Genomic DNA, 22,367 nt, shown 5'->3' on the forward strand with positions numbered 1-22,367 from the left:
TTTGAAGTTAAAAGTACGCAAATAAGAGTATCCTATCAAGTTTGGAATGAACTAATACACAGCAGCAGAACTGATGTGTATTGGAATGTCCTTAATACAAATAACTGATCAAGCTAAATGAGACGAAAGGAATAACCGTCTCCCGAATACTAATCTAGAGATCGAAAAATGCAAAGGCAACTTTAGTCATCTTCTGCTAAATCCAATATCGGCATGAAGGAGAATTGATGTAAGATTCCAGCTAAATAGTAGCTGGTGTATACATTTTCTTTGCAACTTAAATTTCAATTGGAGTGAGAATGACAAAATGGTTGCTATTACAAAACCCTACCAAAAAAAAATAAAGAGACATGCTGTATTCATGTTAGCATGTCACTGTATGACAAATCCTGTACACCGGCTATACTAGTTCATGAACTTCCGGCAATTGGGAGCTCTACACAGGCAGGGCACTTTAAGTTCATCATGATCATCCGGATCAAACAAATAATCATACCTGTTAGACAAGATTAAGCATAATATAATTTAATTTATCTTTTAGAAAAAAAAAATAATTATAAGACTAAATTAATAGATTGGAAAACCCAATCAGAAACTTAATGAACGACCAAATGATCCACAGAAGACGGGGAAAAAAAGACAAGCTGCCATACGTCAACTCATCACCAGCTGCGACATTGCTTTTAGCTATAAGAACTATCCGGCTCTCTTCTTTACCCAGAGTCAAGATCCTTGCGTAACAATTAGGCATGCACTACATGAGATTAAAAAAAGAAAAAAACTTAACCACCTAAAATAAATGAAGTGCATAATCTGAATTTGAATAAAATATCAGCAAGAGGCAATTATATGGTAGAGAAAAAAGAAACCAAACCAGACAACAAAATAAACTTAAACAGTAGTTTAACAATGAAAACAAAAGCCTACCGAATGGTTGATTAAGCGTGCGATATTCCCTCTATTTGTCGCATCAATTACCACTTCTTCGCTTACCTTAAACAGCTGCATGGAGAGAACAAATGTTAGCAATTAGCAACAACAGCTGAGAGTGCGACAAAAAAACTTAAGAAGTAACAGATCTAGATTAGAGACCATTGATCTTATGGGCTCAACAATTTCTGCCCCTTATCCTTTGACTAGAGAACAGATGATAGGATAGCAGGAGCAATATGAGATCTTTAGCATCCTTACAAAAAGTTAAACTAATGCTTCCATACGGGTAAAAAGGGGAAAATTTCTGGACCACCAGGTAGTGAATGACTGAAAGATTTGTTTAGTATCCTGAGAGGGCAGTTTCCCGATAGAAAAAAACACCCTCTAAAATCTAAAGCCTGTTTTAAAAATAGTGCCGTAGATTATTCAGACTCGTATTCACATGTCCAAGACATCTAGGGGTGGCAAAATCAGTATATAAAATTATGACCCGCCCAACCCGTTCAGGTTTAGACAGGTTAATGACCCGCTTATTGTTTTAACTCAACTCATTTTGACCCGCTTAATTCGGCTAATTTAAAAACTGGGCTGATATACTACTAACCGAGATTGAGCCATGAGAAACTGTCTAAATGTTTTTAAAAAGGGATTTTTTTTTTTTTTAATTTGATATGTTATATGAAGTCACAATATAAGGAAAAAGTTTTATTAGGTACTCAAAAAAATTATAAGAAACAAACAAAGAATTTAAAACTTAGTAAGAATTGGGCAGGTTGGGCTATGACCCAGTCCATTTGACACCACTAAGACAACCCATAGTCTAGGCACAGTACACATGACATAACCCCACACATAAAGTAATTCAATCAACTCACATAACAATCTTTCCCCTCCAGCCGATATTGTGCCTCTCTTAGATCAGCAACACTACCCCGCACCTTCTCTCCACGATACTCAAGGACCTAGAGAAACAGCCAAAAACAGCGGAGCACTTCAAAATCTAAATTAAAACCTTAATAATAGTAACTAAAATATTTCTTCTAATGTTCACTCTTGAAAAGTACCATTTCTCCTTCTTGTATGCTTCGCCGAGCAAAGAGGCCCCATCCATGTATTCCAGATTTACCAAAACAAACTCTCCGATTTTCCATCATCTGATTAAAAAGAAACAAAGAGTAAAATTGGTTTCAAATGTATTTGCAGTTACTGAAGCATGTGCTCAGATTCTATTCTCTGCATAAATACCTTGCCACAATTATAGTTGCTCAAGAAGGCAATAAGAACTGATAGTGTGAAATTTAGTGGAGTTAAAAATTTGGAGTGGTGAACCTGCTTAGTCAACAGGTAAGATGCAACTTGGTATACAAGTTAGGTAATTTGAGTAGTTACACATTAACAGGGATAATATTCCATAGAATAAGCAATCAGTCCTCATGCAGTACAAAGAGAAGATTATTTACCCGTAGATGGATAAGTCGCTCTTTGAGTGTTGAAAAAGGCTTCACATTACTAGCCAACTGCAGACATAAGAATAAGAGAAGGAAAAACTATTCAATTAGATGGTGTGGCAAAGCAAAATGGATTTTAAAACACAGGAAGTAACATATTACAGACTTCTTGTGAGCTTAAACAATCTATTGCTTCTAAAGAATGACGCCTTGCCCCCATCAGTCGGTGGAAAACTGCCTCTTGTCCAGCCCTCTAGAGAAAATAGAAGTAAATTAGAGGCAAGAGAAAAAAAAGTAAATCAAGAAATCTTGCTCATAAAAATAGATCAAGAAATTAGATGCAAAGAATACAAATTGGGTGGAGAATGATAAATTAGTCGATCACTTTCCGGCAATTAACGTACTTTTCTTGCTAGCATCTCCAACACATACACTTGCTCTCACCCGTTTCATTTGTTATGATAAGATTTCCTCCAGGTTGAGACTTTTTAATTTAATGAACTACTTGTTTGAGGCCATCTTTGTGAAACTTTTTTAACGACAAACCATGTGTGTGTGTAGCAAAAAGAGGATCGAGTGTCTTCATTGACAACGAAATACAAAGGTTTCAGAGCAAACATCCATGTTACATGGAATGGCGTACAAGTATTGAGTACAATATTTTCCTATGAAATTATTCAACCCATGTTTTAGGACTTCGAAGACAAATTAAGCTAATGAAAAAGCAGACTTGCTGTGTGTCATCAATTTAACAAGTTACATCAGAAAGACATGCACAAATATTCACAGTTAACATAGGAAAGAAGATGTTTGCGTGGCAAACAAGGATTTTCTAGGTGTTCTGAGGAAAGAGTCCGGCAGTTTTGACTGGTGTGGCTAAGACAGCACTTTTAGCACAGAGGACCATGATTTTGCTCTGTTCTTTTCCAATTTGAACTGTTCATCATTCATAGAGGAATTTTATTCTCTACTTGGCAATCTTTCCTCTGCACCTCTGAGGTAGACGTACAAACTGTACACTCCCCTCCCCAGACCCCACCACTTTGTGGGAATACACCAGTTGTTGTACTTGGCAATCTTCCTCTTCAATAAGACTTTCTTTTATCATCAACGAGTGAAGTTTGGCAGCTTTACTATGCCGGAATTCTGGCACGGGACTCCGTTGAACCATTAATACAACAAGACAGCACTTTTACCGCAGAGGACCATTTGTTGGAAAACTGTCACAAGTCCAATGTTGAGTTCTTTTTTTGGGTTTCAGAGAGATTGAACAGAGGAACATGACTAAGGAGGGAGGTGATAGCAGAAAAATATAGAGTACTGGAAGCGGATGGAGAACTGAAAACATTACCCCTTTTGGGTGAAGTTTTGGATAAATATCTTGAAGGGATGGGAGGAACTTAGTGGCAACATAACTTTCAGTGTAGGGGATGGGGGAATAAGGTAAGTTTTTGAAGACAGAGGTCGTGAGGGCATAACATCTTGAGAGCCATATACCCAAACATCTACAGTATTTCATGCCAAAGGGGATGTCAATCCAACAAACCTGGAAACTAAGTTGCTTGGACTCTCCAAAAATGCCGCACCCGTGTCAGATCGGATCCAAAATGCACTACTTTTGAAGGATCCAGTACACACCTGATGACATTTTTGAAGAGTCCGAGCAACATAGCTGGAAAACACAAGGAAATATTGTTTGGGATCTTCAATTCAAGAGAGATCTTAAGGTCTGGGAGATGGCGGAATTTTAAAACATGCTTGAGATGGATGCTCTACAAACAAATTCTACCGTCAGAAAATCAAGATTCCTAGATATGGGTGTTACGGAATGATGATCGACAGGTCGTTTCTCAGTAAAGTCCCAATAAATCCCATTACACCAAGGCCCTTACAAGAGATGTGGCAGTTTTGTTGGATGCCGCAGTCTAAATTCCTATAACACCAAGAAAGCTATGTTTCTTCGTATGGCTGCTGACTAGAGCGATTTTTGGCAGTCGAATGTACTATGAGGAAAACGAAGATCACCTATGTTAGTTAAAGTTCTACATGCAAGAACTTGGGAGAGGGTATGGTCACCTTCTACTGCATTGTCAGGTAGATTCACGGTTGGAGATTCTGAGATGATTTGTCCTATAGTGGACTATGTCGGAGACGATAAGTATGATGTGTTTAACTGGGATTTTAAAAGACAGAAGAGAAAACGCAACAGATGGACATTGCTCCATAGCTCTCATGTGGATGGAGTGGAGACAAAGAAACAGTAGAGCTTCTGAAGAAATTGAACTTGATTTTATACATTGGTAGAATAGCCTTTTGGACATCCCTAATATCTTTTTAGTGCATCCATGAAATTTCTGTTTATGTTGGGGAATGGGGTGCCTTCGGTAGAGAACAATTTATTTTGTAGGTTCCTCTTTTTTTGTTATACTACTTTTATACAGGAGTTATTCTCTTTTATTAGTGAAATTAATCTTTACTTGATCAAGAAAAATGTTCCAATCCTAACACACGCAAATAAAAAGATCATAAATCAATATTCGTTGAAACAACAGAAAAATGCAAAAGTAATTTTGTACCACAATTAAAAAATATAGAAGAGCGTAATACCTTATTGCTAGATCTCTGAAAGACACGACACCTTGCAGCAGAGAGAGGCTCAAAGCTAATGGTTGGAGCATCAGATGAATCAGGGAGTTGAGTCTTAGATGAGATGAGTCTTTTGCCTCCCGAACAATGTTCTTGACTTTGTCTTTCAGCCAAACTTTTAGTAGAAAACACTCCAGATGGAGTCCGCATGACCAAGACATTGTTTGTGTCTGGAGCCCTGCAATTCAAGCATAACATATATCTAGATAAACATCAAAACCATGGGAAAAATGGACGATGTAGAAACTGCTTCCCAACAAAAATTAATTGAAAAGCTTAATGGAATCAACCTTACGTAATGTCAAAGAGGATAAGATTTAATAGAAAGAGAGAATTGTTATGTCATAGGTGCTAATCTAAAAAGATAAGAAGCAAAGCAAGAAGAACACGGATAAAGAATAACAGGACAACATATAAATGTTACCTATGAAAGGCGCAATATGATAACCATCTTGTAAACTGTATCCCATTCTTCTCTGAGCAGTGCAACTGATATTCAGAATTTTGAATTATCAAATCAGGTAATTATTTCCAACTGAAGGGAAAAAAAGGAGAAGGGGAAAAAAAAAAAAAAAAACAGAAGTACATATACAAACAGATTTTCTTTTGATAAGAAAATGTCCACATATATATACATTATTAGACACACACACAAAAGAAAAACATTATGTAGACATATACTCCTTCAAAGTTCAGTCCCATTTTATGGGACGTGTTAGACTGGACACGGGGTTTAAGGAAAAAAGAAAAACTTTCGAAACTTATTTAATTTCAGGCCTAATTAACATGACCATTAGGTTCCTAGTTCAGCTAGTGTCACACCCTTTGTTAGGTTATAGGTTGGTCCTTAAAAATAAGAAACTGCAAACTTATAAAAGTCGTACAACCATAACTGCGACAAATGCTAAGTATTAAAATGATCAGAGAAATTGACAAGCAAAAAGAAATAAAGATAAAATAACAAAAGAAAAAGCAAACTCAGTATCAAATTAATACGAAATTACTACTACTAAGCGGGAAAATAAAAAAGAAATTTATGAATTTCATTTTTAGTATCAAACTCGATTAAGAAAAATAGGCAGGGCAGGTCTATACGGCGCGGGAGAGTGGAGCCTTCATGGGTTTGTCCCACAAACGTACCGCCCCCCCTTGACATCCCTACATGAAGGGAGAAGAAATACATAGTGCATTCAAATGATCAATTAAAGCAGTTGTAGAGTGTAACATTTATGTACACAGAGAAAAGAAAACAAGGAAAGAGAACGGGAGACTGCAACTTACGTACTATAGCATAAGTGCATCATTACCAGGGGTGGAGCTACAGTACCCTGCGGGGGTTCGGGCAAATCCAGTAGCTTTTACGTAGACCCTATATTTATACTACTAAATTTTGAATATGTGTATATTATTAAATACTGCAAACCCATTATCAAACAATGTTGCTTGGCCCAGCGGTTGTTGGGGCGGTGTTAAGACTTCTTTGGCCCACAGACGCGGGTTCAAATCCCAGCAGCAGCACATATTTTTTCTCTTGATTTTTTATGCTTTTTTTACTTAATTCAGAACCCACAGACTTCAAATTCTAGCTCCGCCTCCAAATTCATTACCAATGGCATAATTAAGCAAACAATAACATTCCCAGTGTGATCCCACAAGTGCCATCTTGCAAGGGTGGGGTGTATGAAGACCTTACCCCCTACCTTATGTGAGGTAGAGAGGTTGCTTCGGAAACTATATTCAAAATAATGGCGTTCTAAAACCATATGAGCACGATAAGGAAAAAAAAAAATTCTCATTATTCCAATGGGCAACCTAATAGTCAAAGAGCTGGATTAGCAACCTTGATATCAAGGTTCAAATTCCAACAGATCTAACACTACTTGAATTCTACACATCTGCCTGTCTCGATGTTACCACTCTTATATTTAAGGAAAGCGACTGTGAACATGAAATCAGATCTATCAGCGAGGATAACCGTCACAATCTTCATATGCATCAGCTTTGCAATGCAATGCCCTAGCAATCATTCCAAACCTCAACTTTGAAGAACGATATTTGGATTTTACACTAAACTATCACATTATCTTCCTACTGCAACTGAATGTATCTCTTCATAGGGATAATCATTGTGGAATAACGTACGCAAAGAAAAAAGTGGGCAGCTTACTTCCATATGATATCCAGCTCTCAAAGCGCACATAGCATGAAAGCTAGTGGCACATTTCCAACACTGAGTGCAACATCCGTGAACTTGTTTGCAGATCACACATGCCTGCAAATTTATTTATAACCGAGCTTTTCAGCCAATAATAACTAAGTATTTTGACAGGAAAGGCAAATTACTTATTGCATCAACCGGATCATCAGCAGACACAATTGAGACCAAACAAATGAATCTAAAGATACCACCAAATATTTGCATACAAATAACAATAAAATACCTTTAGGAAACTGCTCGGAGGAATTCTAAGAAGCCCAGCAGCAGGCTCCATTTTATCAGAATTATGGAAAGCAACTTCGGGCTGAAACCATGCACATGTAACGTGAACCCACAAGGGATCAATATCAGTTGGCTTTAATGCACCACCTGCAAAAGCACCGTTTACAAAAATCTAGATTAGAAATCCACTAATCAGACATAATTTGTTAAAATTGATGGGTGTACAATATGACTTGCCTTTGACTGGACAAAGACAACATTCTCTTTCAATTTCAGGGGTTTCACATGCTCGGCAGACCCATGAAGCAAAATCCTGAGCATTGCTTACTCCATAGCATTCTTGATGGACGGCTATTTGGCACCTGAATCGTGGCATTAGTTACACTAGAAAACAAAATCTTGCCAAGCAAATCAAAGGAACATGTCCATTCAAGGATATTTGTTTCTTTTAAAACTTAAATTTACAGGGATACCTGTTGCATATAATTATTTTATTATAGTCCCAATCCTCGACCCATCTACATATAGCACATCTCTCTGTAGTCCACTTTGCATGTACAGGTTCATACTTCTCTGCGACAAAAGAAGCACACATATGACTGCTTGCTCAATAGAATACACATATAAAAGAGGCGCTCAGCACTAAAACTTCAGTAAGGCAGTAGAGAATGAATAGAGCATACCTCTTAAAAATGCAAACAGCAGCTGCTGATCTAAATTCTGATAGCTAACATTATAAGCATTATTGTCTGAAAGCTGCAGCATCCAAACTAGTAATATTAGAGAGCATAAAACAGAACCTACCCCAGATGCTAACGAACAGAAGAAAATCACTACTTTAGGCACTTAAGTTAGTTGACTTCTCGATCAAAAATCCACCTAAAACTCTAACAAAGCATCAAAGGATGATCTATATAAAGCATATTGCACAGATCCCAACAAAAGTATATTGCAAAATAAAAACAAATAACAGTCATTTATTTATTAGTCATTCCTTTAGTCTATCACTACCCAACAACAAAAAAACTTCCTGAAGTTGACACCAACAAATAAACCATTGAGGACTATGACAATTGAACCCTTTTACGAATCCCATTAATCGTAGATCCACTCTGTTATCAGTGACAGGAAGGCAATGAAATAGATAGACTAAGATACAAAATCAGAGAAGATGACGCATGAATTAGAAATTTCATGATCTGGTACATACCCATTGGTCAAGTGTTATATTTGAGCCCTTTAATTTCACGCTGCACTTCCACTTTTTAGCTCTGCAACCGGTATGTTTCTCCCACTCACTAAGTGTTTGCTTCCTTGTTCCACAAGAACCACACTTGCACTGAACTCTGTGACAACAATGAAAGAAGTAAACTAGAGCAGTTCTAAAAAAAGGTAAATTAGAGCACTTCATATCTAAAGCAGCTAAGAGTGAAGTAATCAAGCACTAGAAGTGCTACACATGTTTTGCAGCAAACTAGTTGAATCACGAGAGAGTGCCTCATCTTAAAGCAAGTTTTTCACACTTGTTTCTTTTTTTTTTTGGACGAAGGTAACAGATTGTGTATAAATCATCAGCACATAGTGCTGGGAGCCAAAAGTTACATCAATGATCCAACAGTCAAAAGAGTAAAAATATAAAACTTTATGTGGATCCTATCTCTTCTTACAAAGATCCTAAGATGTCTACAATAGAAATTGGATCATCTAAATTTTTTTTGGTATATTAAATGCCAAAAACTTGTAGAGCCCCATAAGTTTCTAGGCTTACAATTTCGGTAGGGCTTAAAGATTAATTAATGTGTCCAAGGAGTATAAAGTCTCACACAATCTGAATCAATTGCTTCAAAAAAATGCCAATATTAGATGGTACGGGTGATAAAGGGTTTAAATAGCAATCCATGTATATATATATTTTTTGGAAAAGCAAAAGAATTAAAAGAAAATGCCACAAGAACTAAGGACAAGAACAAGGTGGGCCAAACCCATAAATACCAACATGTGGCCTTTCTGTTTGCACGTGAAAAAAGGCGGGATTCAGCACTTGCATTAACACAATTAATATTATAAACAAAATCTAATTATTTTACCCAGCTCTTTCTTTTGACTTCCGTTCACGCCATTAATGCAATTAAGAAAAATTTTGTTCTCTTTAGTTTCACTTCTGTTCTTTTTATGAAATTGTCTATTCTATGGTTGGAGATAATTAATTTTAGTTGCAAATAAAACTAGGGCTTGGATGGTGAATAGAGTTTTGAATTAGAAAGAAAGATGAAGAATCGAGAATCTGAAGTGTGGTTACCACAGCAAATCACCAAGGGAGTTCAAAGTTGAAAACTTTGGAAATGTTTATTAATATCAATAGGTAATGAAGAAGACCAAAAGCGTTAAGAGATTTACATTAATTGGTTAGCAATGTGATGGAGATTTGTAGCAAACTAATTGATTTAACCAGTAGCCAACCAACATGATAGAAATTCTAAAATTTGTATATTATTTTAGTAGCAACTTAAAAGCTCACAGCTCACTGGAATTTTTGGCCAAAAAAATTGTATAGGTGGAACTGAATTTCCTTGAGATTTAAGATAAATACTGATTACATTATTTGATGTAGATTGAGTTGTTGAATAATCTGGGAACTTGAAGAAAGGAATTGAATTTAATGCTTTGAGGTGACTTAAGACTTGTTCTTACTAAAAGTTCTTTTCTAACAAAGTATGCCCATAAAATGTTTGATTAAATGTTTCTTATGGTTAGTGTGAGTTTAACTGGAATGAGTGAGTTCACATTTGCTTATCATGAATCTAGCCAATGCTCTATTTTTTCCTCCTTGTGTTTATCCATTTGACTAAACCATAATGTACCCTCTTCTCTAGACGAACAAAACACTTGAGTTTGAATGCTTGCAGTCAACTAGCTAAGGTTAAATAGTGCTTCTATGATTCTAAATGCTAAAGTATTGTAATGTAACGGTACAGATGTGTGGCTGCTACGACTATGATAAAGTTAAATATTGAAACTTCAACACAAACTTTAATAAATGATAACAGTATAAAGAATAACTAATCTTGTCATAATGGGGCATAACATAAATGGTAACCATACAAACAGTTACGAGTAACCGTATAAAAGGTTACGAACTTTGCCATAATGAGGCACAACATCAATGGTGACTGTATAAAAGGCCACAACCAGCCGTACGTAGGGTTGCTAATACTGCCATAAAGAGAGATAAGATTTGGTGGTTGTATAAAGGGCCACAAGTAACCATTAAAAGGGTTAAGAATCACAGTTGGGCATGAGAAAAGTTCTGACAACTGAAACAAATTAAAAGAAAAAGGTGAAAAGAATAAAGTAACGAACAAAGCTATAAGTTTTAGTGATTGCTTTCCTGCTTCACCCTTGTAAGATACTTTAGGATGAATTATGACTCGCTATTATGCCTTCATTACCCACATGTTTTATTCAAGGTCTGGTTCTGACTTTAGTGAGGAGAATGTTGAGACTCACTAAGTACCGCTAGTGATGTAATGACATTCTCTTTGTGGAACCTACATTGACCTATGTCAATGTAGACACAGGTTACATAGACGAGCAGACTACATGCTAGGTTGTTGTATTCCAGAAGTTGATTTGCTGAGCTCTGCCCTTGACCGTGGAGTGTTTATCTTTCAGTTAGACAGTTTTATCCATTTATCCCAATATTTGTTTTGGGGATTAGCCAGGAAATCTACGTCTTGTGAATTTCTCTTACCACTCCATAAACGTGTTTTAAGTTAGGTTATGGTTCACATTATTTGGCATCATTTTCAGTTCTCTAGTTGTTTACGAATTTAGGTATGTTTTTGGACTATTTAAGAATTGCTTGGAAAGACTTTTTGATCCAAAAGTTGGGTTATTTATTTTAAATGTGTTTGGTGTGTGTGACATTAAAGTACAAGGTAGAACAGTCAAGTTGGTTCACTTGGTCAAGTTAAGGCACCAGGTGCAGTCACAGCTTGTTTAGAAAACAGGTTGTGACAAAAGTGTTCATGAATTATGCATCTAACAGAAGAATACAATCAAAATAGAAGATTGTTCATCAAAACGCAACAGGCAGTTGACCTTAGCACTCACAGAAACCTATCCAGACTATTTCTTTTTTTTCATCTAACTTTCAAGATTTTGCATCACAGCCTTTTCTACCCCAATTCTCCTTCCAGAACTTTAAGAACTTACAAATGAATATCTGGATAATAAATCCCTTCGACGCCAGTGCACACGACAATGATCTTGGCAGGCATCACACTTCCACTGCTCTCTCTTATTCTGCTTGAAACACTTTAACATTTCAAAGAACAAAACATTAAAGGCAGTCAGCACACTAGAACAAGGAATAAACCGACCAAACACAAGTCCAACTTGATTTTTTGATAGGATACATCAACCAAAATGCAACTTAAGTAGAAATACCTCACTTTTGGCCCCCACTGTTCTGAGGCCAACAACTTTTTGTTAGAATTTGCTTTGCACTCGGGACAAAAGTAATCAGTGTTCTGTAGATTCTGCAAAAAGTTGGTATAAATGATAAATATTCCATGCACTTTACCAGAATCAAGTCAGAAAACAAAACACTAAAATGCATATAAAAACTACCTTTAAAGCATTGCTGGAAATATCTGCACACTCCACATGCACCCAAACATCACAACTATCGCAACACACCTAATAAGAATATCACGTGAAGAAAGGTTCTTAGTTTCTTCTAGTTTGCCAGCTAAGGAACCAAAGACTAAAATCAAAACCACTCACCCAGTTCCCACCGTCTGAATTCCCACCATCTGAATGATGCCAAATTTCCTTGCATATGCCACAATATTGCTTTGATTTCCTAAACTGAACAACATAGAAAATTTTAAGTCCGGAGCATAAAAGAAGTATTGCATTATAAAGATCTAACATAGGGAACACACAACACTATCAATTGAATAGTATAAATGTTAAATTTAAGCATGTGTTCACCAAGGGGATACATGTGAGTACAGAGAATGGCACAGTAAAATAATAGCAGATGACCTTAGTACAATGCCCACAGAAAAAATGAGACTTGGACGTTGTAACTTTAACTTTCTTCATAGTTCGGAAAGGAACAGTCAAACCACAACCGTCACATGATCGAGTGTATTTCCTCTTATAATATCCATCCTGCTGAACAAGTAAACAGAAGTCATTGGAATTGAACCACTAGAGATTCTTCAAATTATTATGGAAGTTTTAAAATCATAATTAAGAAACCCAAATGCTCCAACTACAAAAGTTTGAACACTTCCGACTACAAGTGAAAAGGTAGGTTTGCTTCTTTCTTTAATAGATACTCCAAATAGTAAGATGATTAATATAAACCTAAAGAATGAATAGCAAAAAGAACAGCATAAGGCTGAGGACATACTAGATTAAGGCCTACATCACCAAATTTTCAATTTCAGATCCTATTCCAGGAAAGGACGTTTTCTGAAAACTTGCCTGGTCAGAGAAACAGAATTCCAGCTCCTGATTTGATCCAGTAGCCTCTTCAACTCCACTATCATTAGTTGCTGGAGAAGTCTCCTGTTTCGTCTCAGGGCCTTTATTTGTAGAGCCATGTTTGGCTAGAATTGCCTCTTCTATTGCCATCTGAAAATCACTTGGTCTGCTGCCATACAATTTAGTCTGCCCCTTAAATCTGGACAAAGTAATGATGAAAATTCAATTATCCAAAGCATAAGTTTTCCTTTTCAAAAAAAAATTACCACAAGTTAATTGAGAAATGAAATTACACACCTGTCCAAATACTCGTGGAAAGGGAAGATCGTTCCAGCTTTGACCCACCCATAATCCTACAAACAACAATAGCTTAGAAGTTATAATCCTTTTACCTTAGCTAAGTATACAAGTATGTCCATGTACCATGGCATAAGAATTCTCACTTAATCTTGTTGAGTTTTACAAAGATAAAAGATGTTACCCTTTTGCCTATATACTAGTATACCCAGAATAATGCCGCCACACCAATAAAAAATTTACTAACCAAGAAAGAGAGATTACCCTTTGCCCACTTCTGGAGTAGCCATAAAACATCACACAGAGTGTGTCTGGCACACAAGCCCTTAGAACAGCCTCGGGTGCTTGCCATAACGGATCAATCACCACAGCAGGCCAAGCAGGGTAATGCTTCCCACATATCGCCCACACTATGTCATCAAAAACAAAATCTCCAGGCTCAAAGAAATCCTTTTTCTTTCCAGCTTTCTCCTTCATATAATTATCAGCCCTCACAGAGCTCCTCGTCACCCTCCGTTCACACTCACCACTCTCCACCACAACTGAAGAACCACCTTCACCCAACGATGTCACCGAACTTCTAGAACAATCTCTACTTCGCATATACGAAAATTCCCTATCCTCAAATTTTACAGCACTAGGCAAATGAAAAAGTTGACTGTCAAAAAAATGCATATTTACATTAGACCCTTCAAGCTTGAACCTTTTCTTCTTAGGCAAAGCTCTCACTTCATCCAAACATAGTAATTCTTCTTCTTCTTCTTCCTGGTTTCGCTCCTTCGTCCACAAGGGCAAAACGGAGTCATTGAACTTTGAAGGCAGCACTTGAACACGACCACGGGAAGTCTTTAGAAGTGGAGGCTTACTATTATTACTAACTTCATAAGCTTTCTCCAAACTCGTCGAAGCTCCAGCTAAACCCAAGCTTGATTCTACTTCACCTGCATAGCTTAAAGCTTCTCTACAAAACGAATCCACCAAACTTGTCCGGTAATCTTCTAACTCCTTTACCGGCACTGTGAATAGCTCCTCAGTTTTCAATTTCCACGATTCTCCCTCGCCACCGCTGTCATTTCCATCGGCTTTGCACCGCTTGAGTTTCGGCATTTCCACTTTCACCTTCCGTTTCACCATCATCTTTAATACACCATCAAAATCCCGTTACGTGCAATTGTACTCTTAGCACGCGAACTTGTACGTTAGAAAATCCTCATCCACCCCAAATCCCAAATCCAAAACCCTAATTATCAAATCGAATCAACAAACCGTCAAACCAAAATCCCCAATTCTTCGAATCTCAATTCCAATTCAAACCCGAAACACACATCAATTGTTCCAAAAATTCACCACTTCAACGAATCAATCAGTCTCGCCCAAACACAATCCAAACACCATTCACAATTTTTCAATTTTTCAAATTGTACTTATATGCAAAAGCAAAAATCAGAAAAATTGTATAATCGGTGGAAACTAAACAAAATCAGCAAAGAATTTTTCAACAAATTCAAATTAAAAATCAAAACTTTAACCTTCTAAAGTTGATGCAAATCGGATGCATCAGAAATTTGTAAGTAGCGAAAAAACAAAACAGATGAAATTAGAGATATATATGTTGAGAAGGGAAATAGTATAATGTCCATAAAGTATAGCCAAAAATAAAGTATAGTTATGTTATTATTTATTCTCTATAAAAAGACAAAAAAACACTAATAAAGTAATAATATTAAATTGTGTCAAAAAAATTGAGAGCTTTGGCTCCAAGATTGTTGCGAAATTCGAAAGCGGAAGCGAAAATTGGGAGGGAGACGAGAGTATAGTAGACGCGCGAAAGGGAAAAATATTAGTGGAAAATTTGTAAAGGGTAAAATAGACTTTTGAAAATGACGAAACCGTGATCACAACGAATTTATGTACGGTAGTGATCTCATGGGGGTATCCCACGTGTCTTTTTTTCATTGGATGGTATTTTTTTATTTTTTAATATAATAATTCGGGATTGGAAAGTACCAAAAGAGCAGTTGTAATGTTATGCAAAGTGGAAGTTGTAACGCCAGGTTAGCTTTGAATGCTGCTGTGTGTGGTACTTGATGCATTGCCAATTGTTCTTTTTTAAAAATTTGTTTTTTTTCGCTATTTCTATAACCACGTTTCTCATAATTTATTTAGGGGAGAAAAAAATTGTTTAGCCAGTGTTTTATCATAGATTTCTAAATATTTTTGATAAATTATTTTTTGGTAATGATTTGAATGAAATTTCACCATTTATTTAATCATAAATTTGGGTGAAACGTATTTATTTTTAAAATTTTACAAAAATTAAAAGTTGATCCAAATACTAATATTTCCTAATATTTGAACATTTGGATTACTTGCCAAATATATTTGTCAAATGATAACAAATTGTATGACCAAATATTATTTGTCAAGTTTTTCTTCAAAAACTACTTCAAAAATATAAAGCCAAACCAATAGTCCTTAACCAAGCCCAGTAGTGTACAAAAAATAGTCCTTGATTATTGAAACGAGATTGTTAAATTTTTTTTAAAAAAAAAGATATATCCCTAAAGGAGGAAGCTATATTGTTATTTTTCAACAATTATTCCTTAACTTTCTTTAGTAATTATATTATTTTTTATTATCTCCATACAAAATTAATAAAACTTGGACGAAAATGGAAAAAAAAACTTCATCGGAGTTTCATCAAACTTTGAAAAAATTATATTTGTACAATAAATAAATAAGTCGATGTATAAGTTCTATATCCCACATTCAAAGAGTGAAGGTGGCGGAAATGAGAATATTGCGTTGGATGTGTAGACTTATTAGAAGGGATAGAGTTGGGAATGAGACTATTCGGGAGAAGGTGGGAGTGGCTTCAGTGGCGAACAAGATGCGAAAAGAAAGGCTAAGATGATTTTGGGCATGTAATGAGGAGGGGCACGGATGCCCCAGTTCGTAGGTGTGAGAGACTAGCTTTGGATGGTTTCAGGAAGAGTAGGGGTAGACCGAAGAAATATTGGAGGGAGATGATTAGGCATAACATGGAACAGCTACACCTTACTGAGGACATGACTCTAGACAGAAAGGTGTGGAGAGCGCGGATAAGGGTAGAAGGCTAGTGTGAGGGTGTGGGTTGTAGCAAGGTGTTAGGAGAGCGCTAGTGTAGTTGGATTAGTAACCCTAGGACTGTGTCTTAATCAAGAGAGATTGGGTGTGGTGGGTGTCTCTGGGCCGCAAGTGTATGTTAATACTAGGTGGGTGTCAAATTTGTTATTTCTTTTTTCGAATTGCTCGTATTTCTCTTATTTCGTATTTCGCTAATATCTATTTTTATTATCTCTTATTCTCTATTTCTATTATGTCACCCATCCTGTTTTATGTTTTACTATGACCTTGTGATCTATTCTCTATCTTGAGCCGAAGGTTTATCAGAAACGGTCTCTCCCCATACCTCACTTTGTAGGAATATACTGGATTTGTTGTTGTTGTTGATGTATGAGTTTTATATAGGATATACACACTAATTATATTCCTATTTTACAATACTATAAAACTTGAACGTAAATAACAAAAAAATATTAACAGATTTCACCAAAAAATTTAGAAAATGTATACATATATAATAAATAAATATATATATGTATATATAATTAGCATCTAAAGTATAATCATTAATTACATAATAATTATACACTAAGTACACAGTGTAAATGTTTTACAATGATGTTACACAGCGTACAACTAGTGTGTAATATATACACACTAATTATATATCTATTATATAATGAATATACACTGATTATGTAATGTATATCTAATTTATTTTTCTGTCTTTCATCTTCTTTTAATAATTATATTGATTACGTAAGTAGCAAATTAAAGTTTGAAACATTATAATTTTGGAGACGAAACTCATTCCTAAAAGAATAAAGTGATAATCATGAATAATTTATATTGATTCAAATAATTATTCATTTATTGAACTTATTTATCAAATATTTTGATTTCTAATGTGGTTCATGAAAATATCGTTGTTGAAGAACAATTTGATTTTGATTTTTCGAAAAAAAAAAGGGAGAAGAGGAGAAGGAAAATTTGGTTGTCGTGGGTGGGTGGTCAGGAGAGGGATGTGAGATAGAGAGGATTAATATTAATATGGAGAGATATATATTATTTTATTTAAAGAATATGTATTTATCTTTATTCCTATAAATAAGTTATTAGAATAGAAAATAATAATAAAAGCAAACAATGAGTGAAAGCTGATTATAATAAGATTATTCAAATAAAGTATGATTATTTTGAGTTTAAAATTTATATGACCTGCTATTTGATTTAATTTTTTTTATACCTGCTATTTGATTTAATTTTTTTTATATTTATTTATTTGTCTAGTTTATTTAAAAAATATATATATAGTCTTAAGATTACAATCACTATGCTAAGTTATCCTACCTAAAAAATGGGACAAAATAATCTTAAGTTGAATAGGATAAGATAGATAATCAATGAGTAATAATTTGTTTGGCAAACTTATTTTTTTTTTCTTAGAAGTGCTTATTTTTTTTAAAAAAGAGATATTTGGCCAAACTTTAAAAGAAAATTGCTTCTATGGAATAGAAAAAATATTTTTTTTATAACTAAAAAAATAGCTTCTCCTAGAAAGCACTTCTGAGAAAAATACACCTAGAAATACTTTTAAAAAATTTGATCTTGATAGAGTTGGGATCAGGGAGGGGACTCAGAACACTTTTCCATTTTGATGGGGTTACACCAAGGATCGACGCTCAATCCGTTTCTTTTTGCCTTGGTGATAAATTTTTGACGCGGCAAATTCAAGGTGGGGTGCCTTACTTCAAGTTTTTTGCGGATGATGTGGTCTTGATTGATGAGACGCGTAGTGGAGTTAATGTTAAATTGGAGGTTTGGAGACAAATTCCTGAGTTTAAAGAGTTTAGGTTGAGTAGGTCCAAGACGAAATATTTGGAGTGTAAGTTTAGCGAGGTGTCTCATGAGCCCGTTGTAGTTGTTAAGCTTGATGCTCATTCAATCAATAAGAGATAGTTTCAAGTACTCAGGGTCTATGATTCAGAAGAATTGAGAGATTGACGAGGATGTCACTTATCGAATTGGGGTAGGGTGGATGAAATAGAGGCTCGACTCCGAAATCTTGTGTGACAAAAAGTACCTCCTTTTAAAGGCAAGTTCTATGAAGTGGTAGTTAAACCGATATTATATGGGGCGGAGTGTTGGCCTATCAAGAAGGCCCACATCCAGAAGATAAAGATGGATGAGATGAAAATGCTTCGATAGATGTGTGGGTATACTAAAAAGGATAGGATTAGAAATACAGTTATTCGAGATAAAGTGGGAATGACTTCGGTGGAAGCCAAGATGAGGAAAGCGAGGCTGAGATGGTTCGGTCATGTGATGGGGAGGGGCACAGATACCTTAGTGTGGAGGTGTGAGAGGTTGGCTAGAGATGGATTCAAGCGAGATAGAGGTACGTAGACTGAAGAAAAATCGAAGTGAGGTGATTATACATGACATGGAACAACTTCAACTTACCGAGGACATGACCTTAGATAGGAAGTTGTGGAGGAGGCAGATTAGGGTAGAAGGTTAGTATGAGTTTAGGACGTTGTATTACTTGGTACATCTTGTATATGGTATTATTGGATGTGTTGATTTATATTGTATCTTGTCCTTTTATTATTCTTTGTATAAATTATTTTATTTTTAATCGAGGGTCTATTGAAAACAACTTATCTATCTCACATTTGAGGCAGTGTATGGACTGCGTACACTTACCTTCCACCCTCCACCCCACCCACTGCAGGGATGGCAATGGTGCGGTGTGGTGTGGGTGCGGTTTTTTTTCTAAACCCACAAGTTTTAAAATTGCACCGCACCGTACCGCATCACCTTTAAACCCGCCCCACATTCATACCCACGCATAACCGCACCGCACCGCCCTATGTTTTTATTTTTTCCTTTTTTTTAAAAAAAAAAAATCGCAACTCCATTGAAAATCATTATATTTTTAAATCTACAACTAGGAAATAATAACTATTTTCTATTATATCACTTTTCACTAAAAAAATTTAAAAAAGTATAACGTGTACAAGTAATGATCAAATATCATATTTTTATTAAAATGAATAGAAATGTTAAAAAAGCTACTATAAAATTATTTATTTGTAGTTTATATATGTCTTTTTAAGTATCACAAAATTTTAAGTAAAGAATACATATAATTTTAGGTATATTTACGAGAACAATACTAATTTTTAGCTTTTTTTAATTTAAACCCGCATATACCCGCAACCCGCACCGCACCATTTAAAAAAAAAATTACTTTAACCCGTACCGTACCCGCACCGCATAACTTAAAATCCACACTGGCCCGTATAACTTAAAATCCGCTCCGCACCATACCCGCACCGCCCCACTGCCATCCCTACCACCCAGATCCCACTTGGTGGGAATATACCGAGTATATGTTGTTGTTGTTGTACTAATTATTGCTCAGAAGTGTTTTTAATTTTTTTTTGACCAAACACAAACTGCTTCTCATCAAAAATAGTTTTTAAAAAGCGTTTTTCAAAATTATAAGTTAATTTTAGAAGTTTGTCAAACAGATTATAAGTTTGAGATAAATTTTTACAACGTTGATAGATAAAAAAATATAAATTAATTCTAGGATAAAATTATATTATCTACTAAGTGCATTATAATTTTATTCCAAACTTAATCTTAATTATCTCACCTTATATCCCACGTACCAATCGAGCCCTCAAGCTATCATAGATAATTGTTCCTTTCCAGGAGCACTCTAACCATTCCTTCAAAACAATAGATTCCCATGCGATGCAAACTATGTATATTGTATACAATTCCATTTTCACACGATAACCATTTTCCTACTAACAAATACATTGACATATACATAAAACATGAAAGTATAGCATAAATATGTGTGTTAAAAATAAAATAAAGGTTACCTTCTTAAGGGCAGCAGCACCAACGTAACTGTGACATGGTATTGTGTTTGAGGCACTAATTCACAAGGGAACACCTGTGGTTCAGTTGCAATCTTTTTTTTTTTGGTTTGCCTGTACTGCCTTCGGAAGAGTTATTTAAATTAGTAATATTTAAAGAACGATAATTCCACTATAAACTCAGTACAAGATGTTGACGATCTATAGCAGAATTACCCAGACAAAACACACAACAAACATAGAAAAACACCAAAAAATAAAATAAACAATGGAAAATCGTAGAAGCTATAATGCAGAAAACTTGTAATATTAAAATCTTATGTAGAACAATCTCAAATTAAAATCTTATGAAGAACAACCGCTTCGAAAATTGCAAGAAGCAAGAGAAATTTTCACATACCACTAATGAAAGTAATTGTTTGTTGTAAGAATAAGAAGCAACAAATTGTCTGTTTTTCAATTTAGACTCCGCGTGAATGATGTGGTGCAGCGGATGAGGCCGCTCCTTCCTTAATCAGGGGTCTCGGGTTCGAGCCCTGGGTATGAAAAAATCCTTGGTAGGGAGTGCTTCCCCCGAGTGGGGCCCTACGCGGTGCGAATCCGGATTAGTCAGACTCTAATACGGGTACTGGACACCGGATGGGAAACTAAAATAAAAAAATAAAAAAAATGTGTAAACAGAAAAATAAACTGAAATTAAAACCGCTAAGGAGTCGTTTGGTAGAGTGTATTGCAAAGTTAAGGCATGCATTAGTTTAATGTGTATTGCTAATACCTTGTTTGGTATACTTTTTCACCCTATATTGTGTATTGAAGTGTGTATTACTAATACCTCAAAATCTATGGTATTAGCAATGCAATAGATCAATGCATGCTTTAACATAATCAAAGACACTATTATATATATCCCTCAAAAAAATTTCCGCATCCTTTCCAACATATATATATAGAGGATATTTTTGTAAAAAAAAATATTTTTTTTTAGAATGATAAAATTCATGTTATTTTTACTACATCAAACTAAACAGTGCATTAGAAAAATATCAGCATAACTAATGTAAGCATAACTAACACAAGCATAATTAATATAAGCATTACTAACACACCATATTTTACATTATTCTTATACACTCTACCGAACGACTCCCAAGAGTAATAGGCCGCTAAGACCAAAGGGATCTTGGTCTGGCTAAGGTGGAAAGATGGTTATTACAGATGATTTATTTACGTTGTTTTGGTCAAATTAAGTTCCAACGATCTTAATTTGTATTTACTAAAACCCTATCTGCTAAAAGAAGCAATTAAATAGGCCCAGATGAATAATTTATGTACTTTTTCCAAAAGGGGGCTTGCATGCTTACATGCATGTAGGACTCTTACATAAAATTGACATTCTTTTGACGAAAAAAATATTTATCAAAAGCAAGTCGAAAAGTAATGATATTAAGTAGTCAATCTTGTATTTAACCCCTAAAATCATGGTGAACATAAATATTCTTTCTCCTCTAATTACGTTGAGCAAAATATACCCCCTCCAAATTCATGTTTTATTAGGCATGCTTAGAAATTAATGGTAACGTAATAACAATAAGCATAATATATACCAGGTCAGATTACTTCCTATATGTGACATAATATATTGTATATATTGTGTGATACATTGTATAATTTGATGTATTGCCATATATTCAATACTCCTTTAAATAAACTAATGAATTGTTGAGTATAAAGGAACTTAATATCATATATGTTTTTAAAATATGTATGTGGATCAAAAGTAACTTATACTATGTATATGATACATTTGTATACATAATTAAAGATGATTTCACCGGCATCAATTCTTCGCAATATGTATATCATTAAAAATTTGTCTGGTTCTTCGTAGCATGTACAGTCAAATGCATGGCTATTAATACATAACACATTCAACTAAATGTGTAAATGTTAACTAGATGTGTATCTAAATGTATATTAATGATTAATTAAATATATATCAGAACAATGCATGCCATTTCACAATATATACAAGAACGTTATATGATATTTCAAAATATTATATTAAAAGATACACATGATATTCTTCTTCTCCATCAAATTTTA

At 35.1% G+C, this 22,367-nt stretch overlaps 1 protein-coding gene across 2 annotated transcripts; it reads right to left on the reverse strand.

The window, feature by feature from the left end:
* Window positions 1-181: 181 nt before the first annotated feature.
* On the reverse strand, window positions 182-15,121 carry LOC107839323 (histone-lysine N-methyltransferase ATX4). 2 transcript variants are annotated; one of them, XM_016682759.2, is made up of 23 exons: window positions 13,528-15,121; window positions 13,264-13,319; window positions 12,967-13,165; window positions 12,520-12,648; window positions 12,256-12,339; window positions 12,100-12,168; window positions 11,917-12,008; window positions 11,683-11,784; window positions 8,678-8,813; window positions 8,151-8,223; window positions 7,941-8,040; window positions 7,705-7,829; window positions 7,469-7,614; window positions 7,195-7,299; window positions 5,452-5,516; window positions 4,989-5,205; window positions 2,548-2,634; window positions 2,394-2,450; window positions 1,998-2,087; window positions 1,809-1,895; window positions 928-1,002; window positions 654-754; window positions 182-496 (listed from the first exon to the last, which is right to left on the reverse strand). In XM_016682759.2, the coding sequence occupies exons 1-23, from the start codon at window positions 14,398-14,400 to the stop codon at window positions 406-408; spliced, it is 3,159 nt and encodes a 1,052-aa protein (XP_016538245.2). In that variant the 5' UTR covers window positions 14,401-15,121; the 3' UTR covers window positions 182-405. The 2 variants fall into 2 exon arrangements, with proteins under 2 accessions (XP_016538245.2, XP_047250472.1); XM_047394516.1 differs by having other exon boundaries at window positions 12,520-12,651.
* Between the last annotated feature and the right edge of the window lie 7,246 nt (window positions 15,122-22,367).

Source organism: Capsicum annuum, chromosome 8 (genome assembly GCF_002878395.1).
Source record: "Capsicum annuum cultivar UCD-10X-F1 chromosome 8, UCD10Xv1.1, whole genome shotgun sequence".
Taxonomy (NCBI): Eukaryota; Viridiplantae; Streptophyta; class Magnoliopsida; order Solanales; family Solanaceae; genus Capsicum; species Capsicum annuum.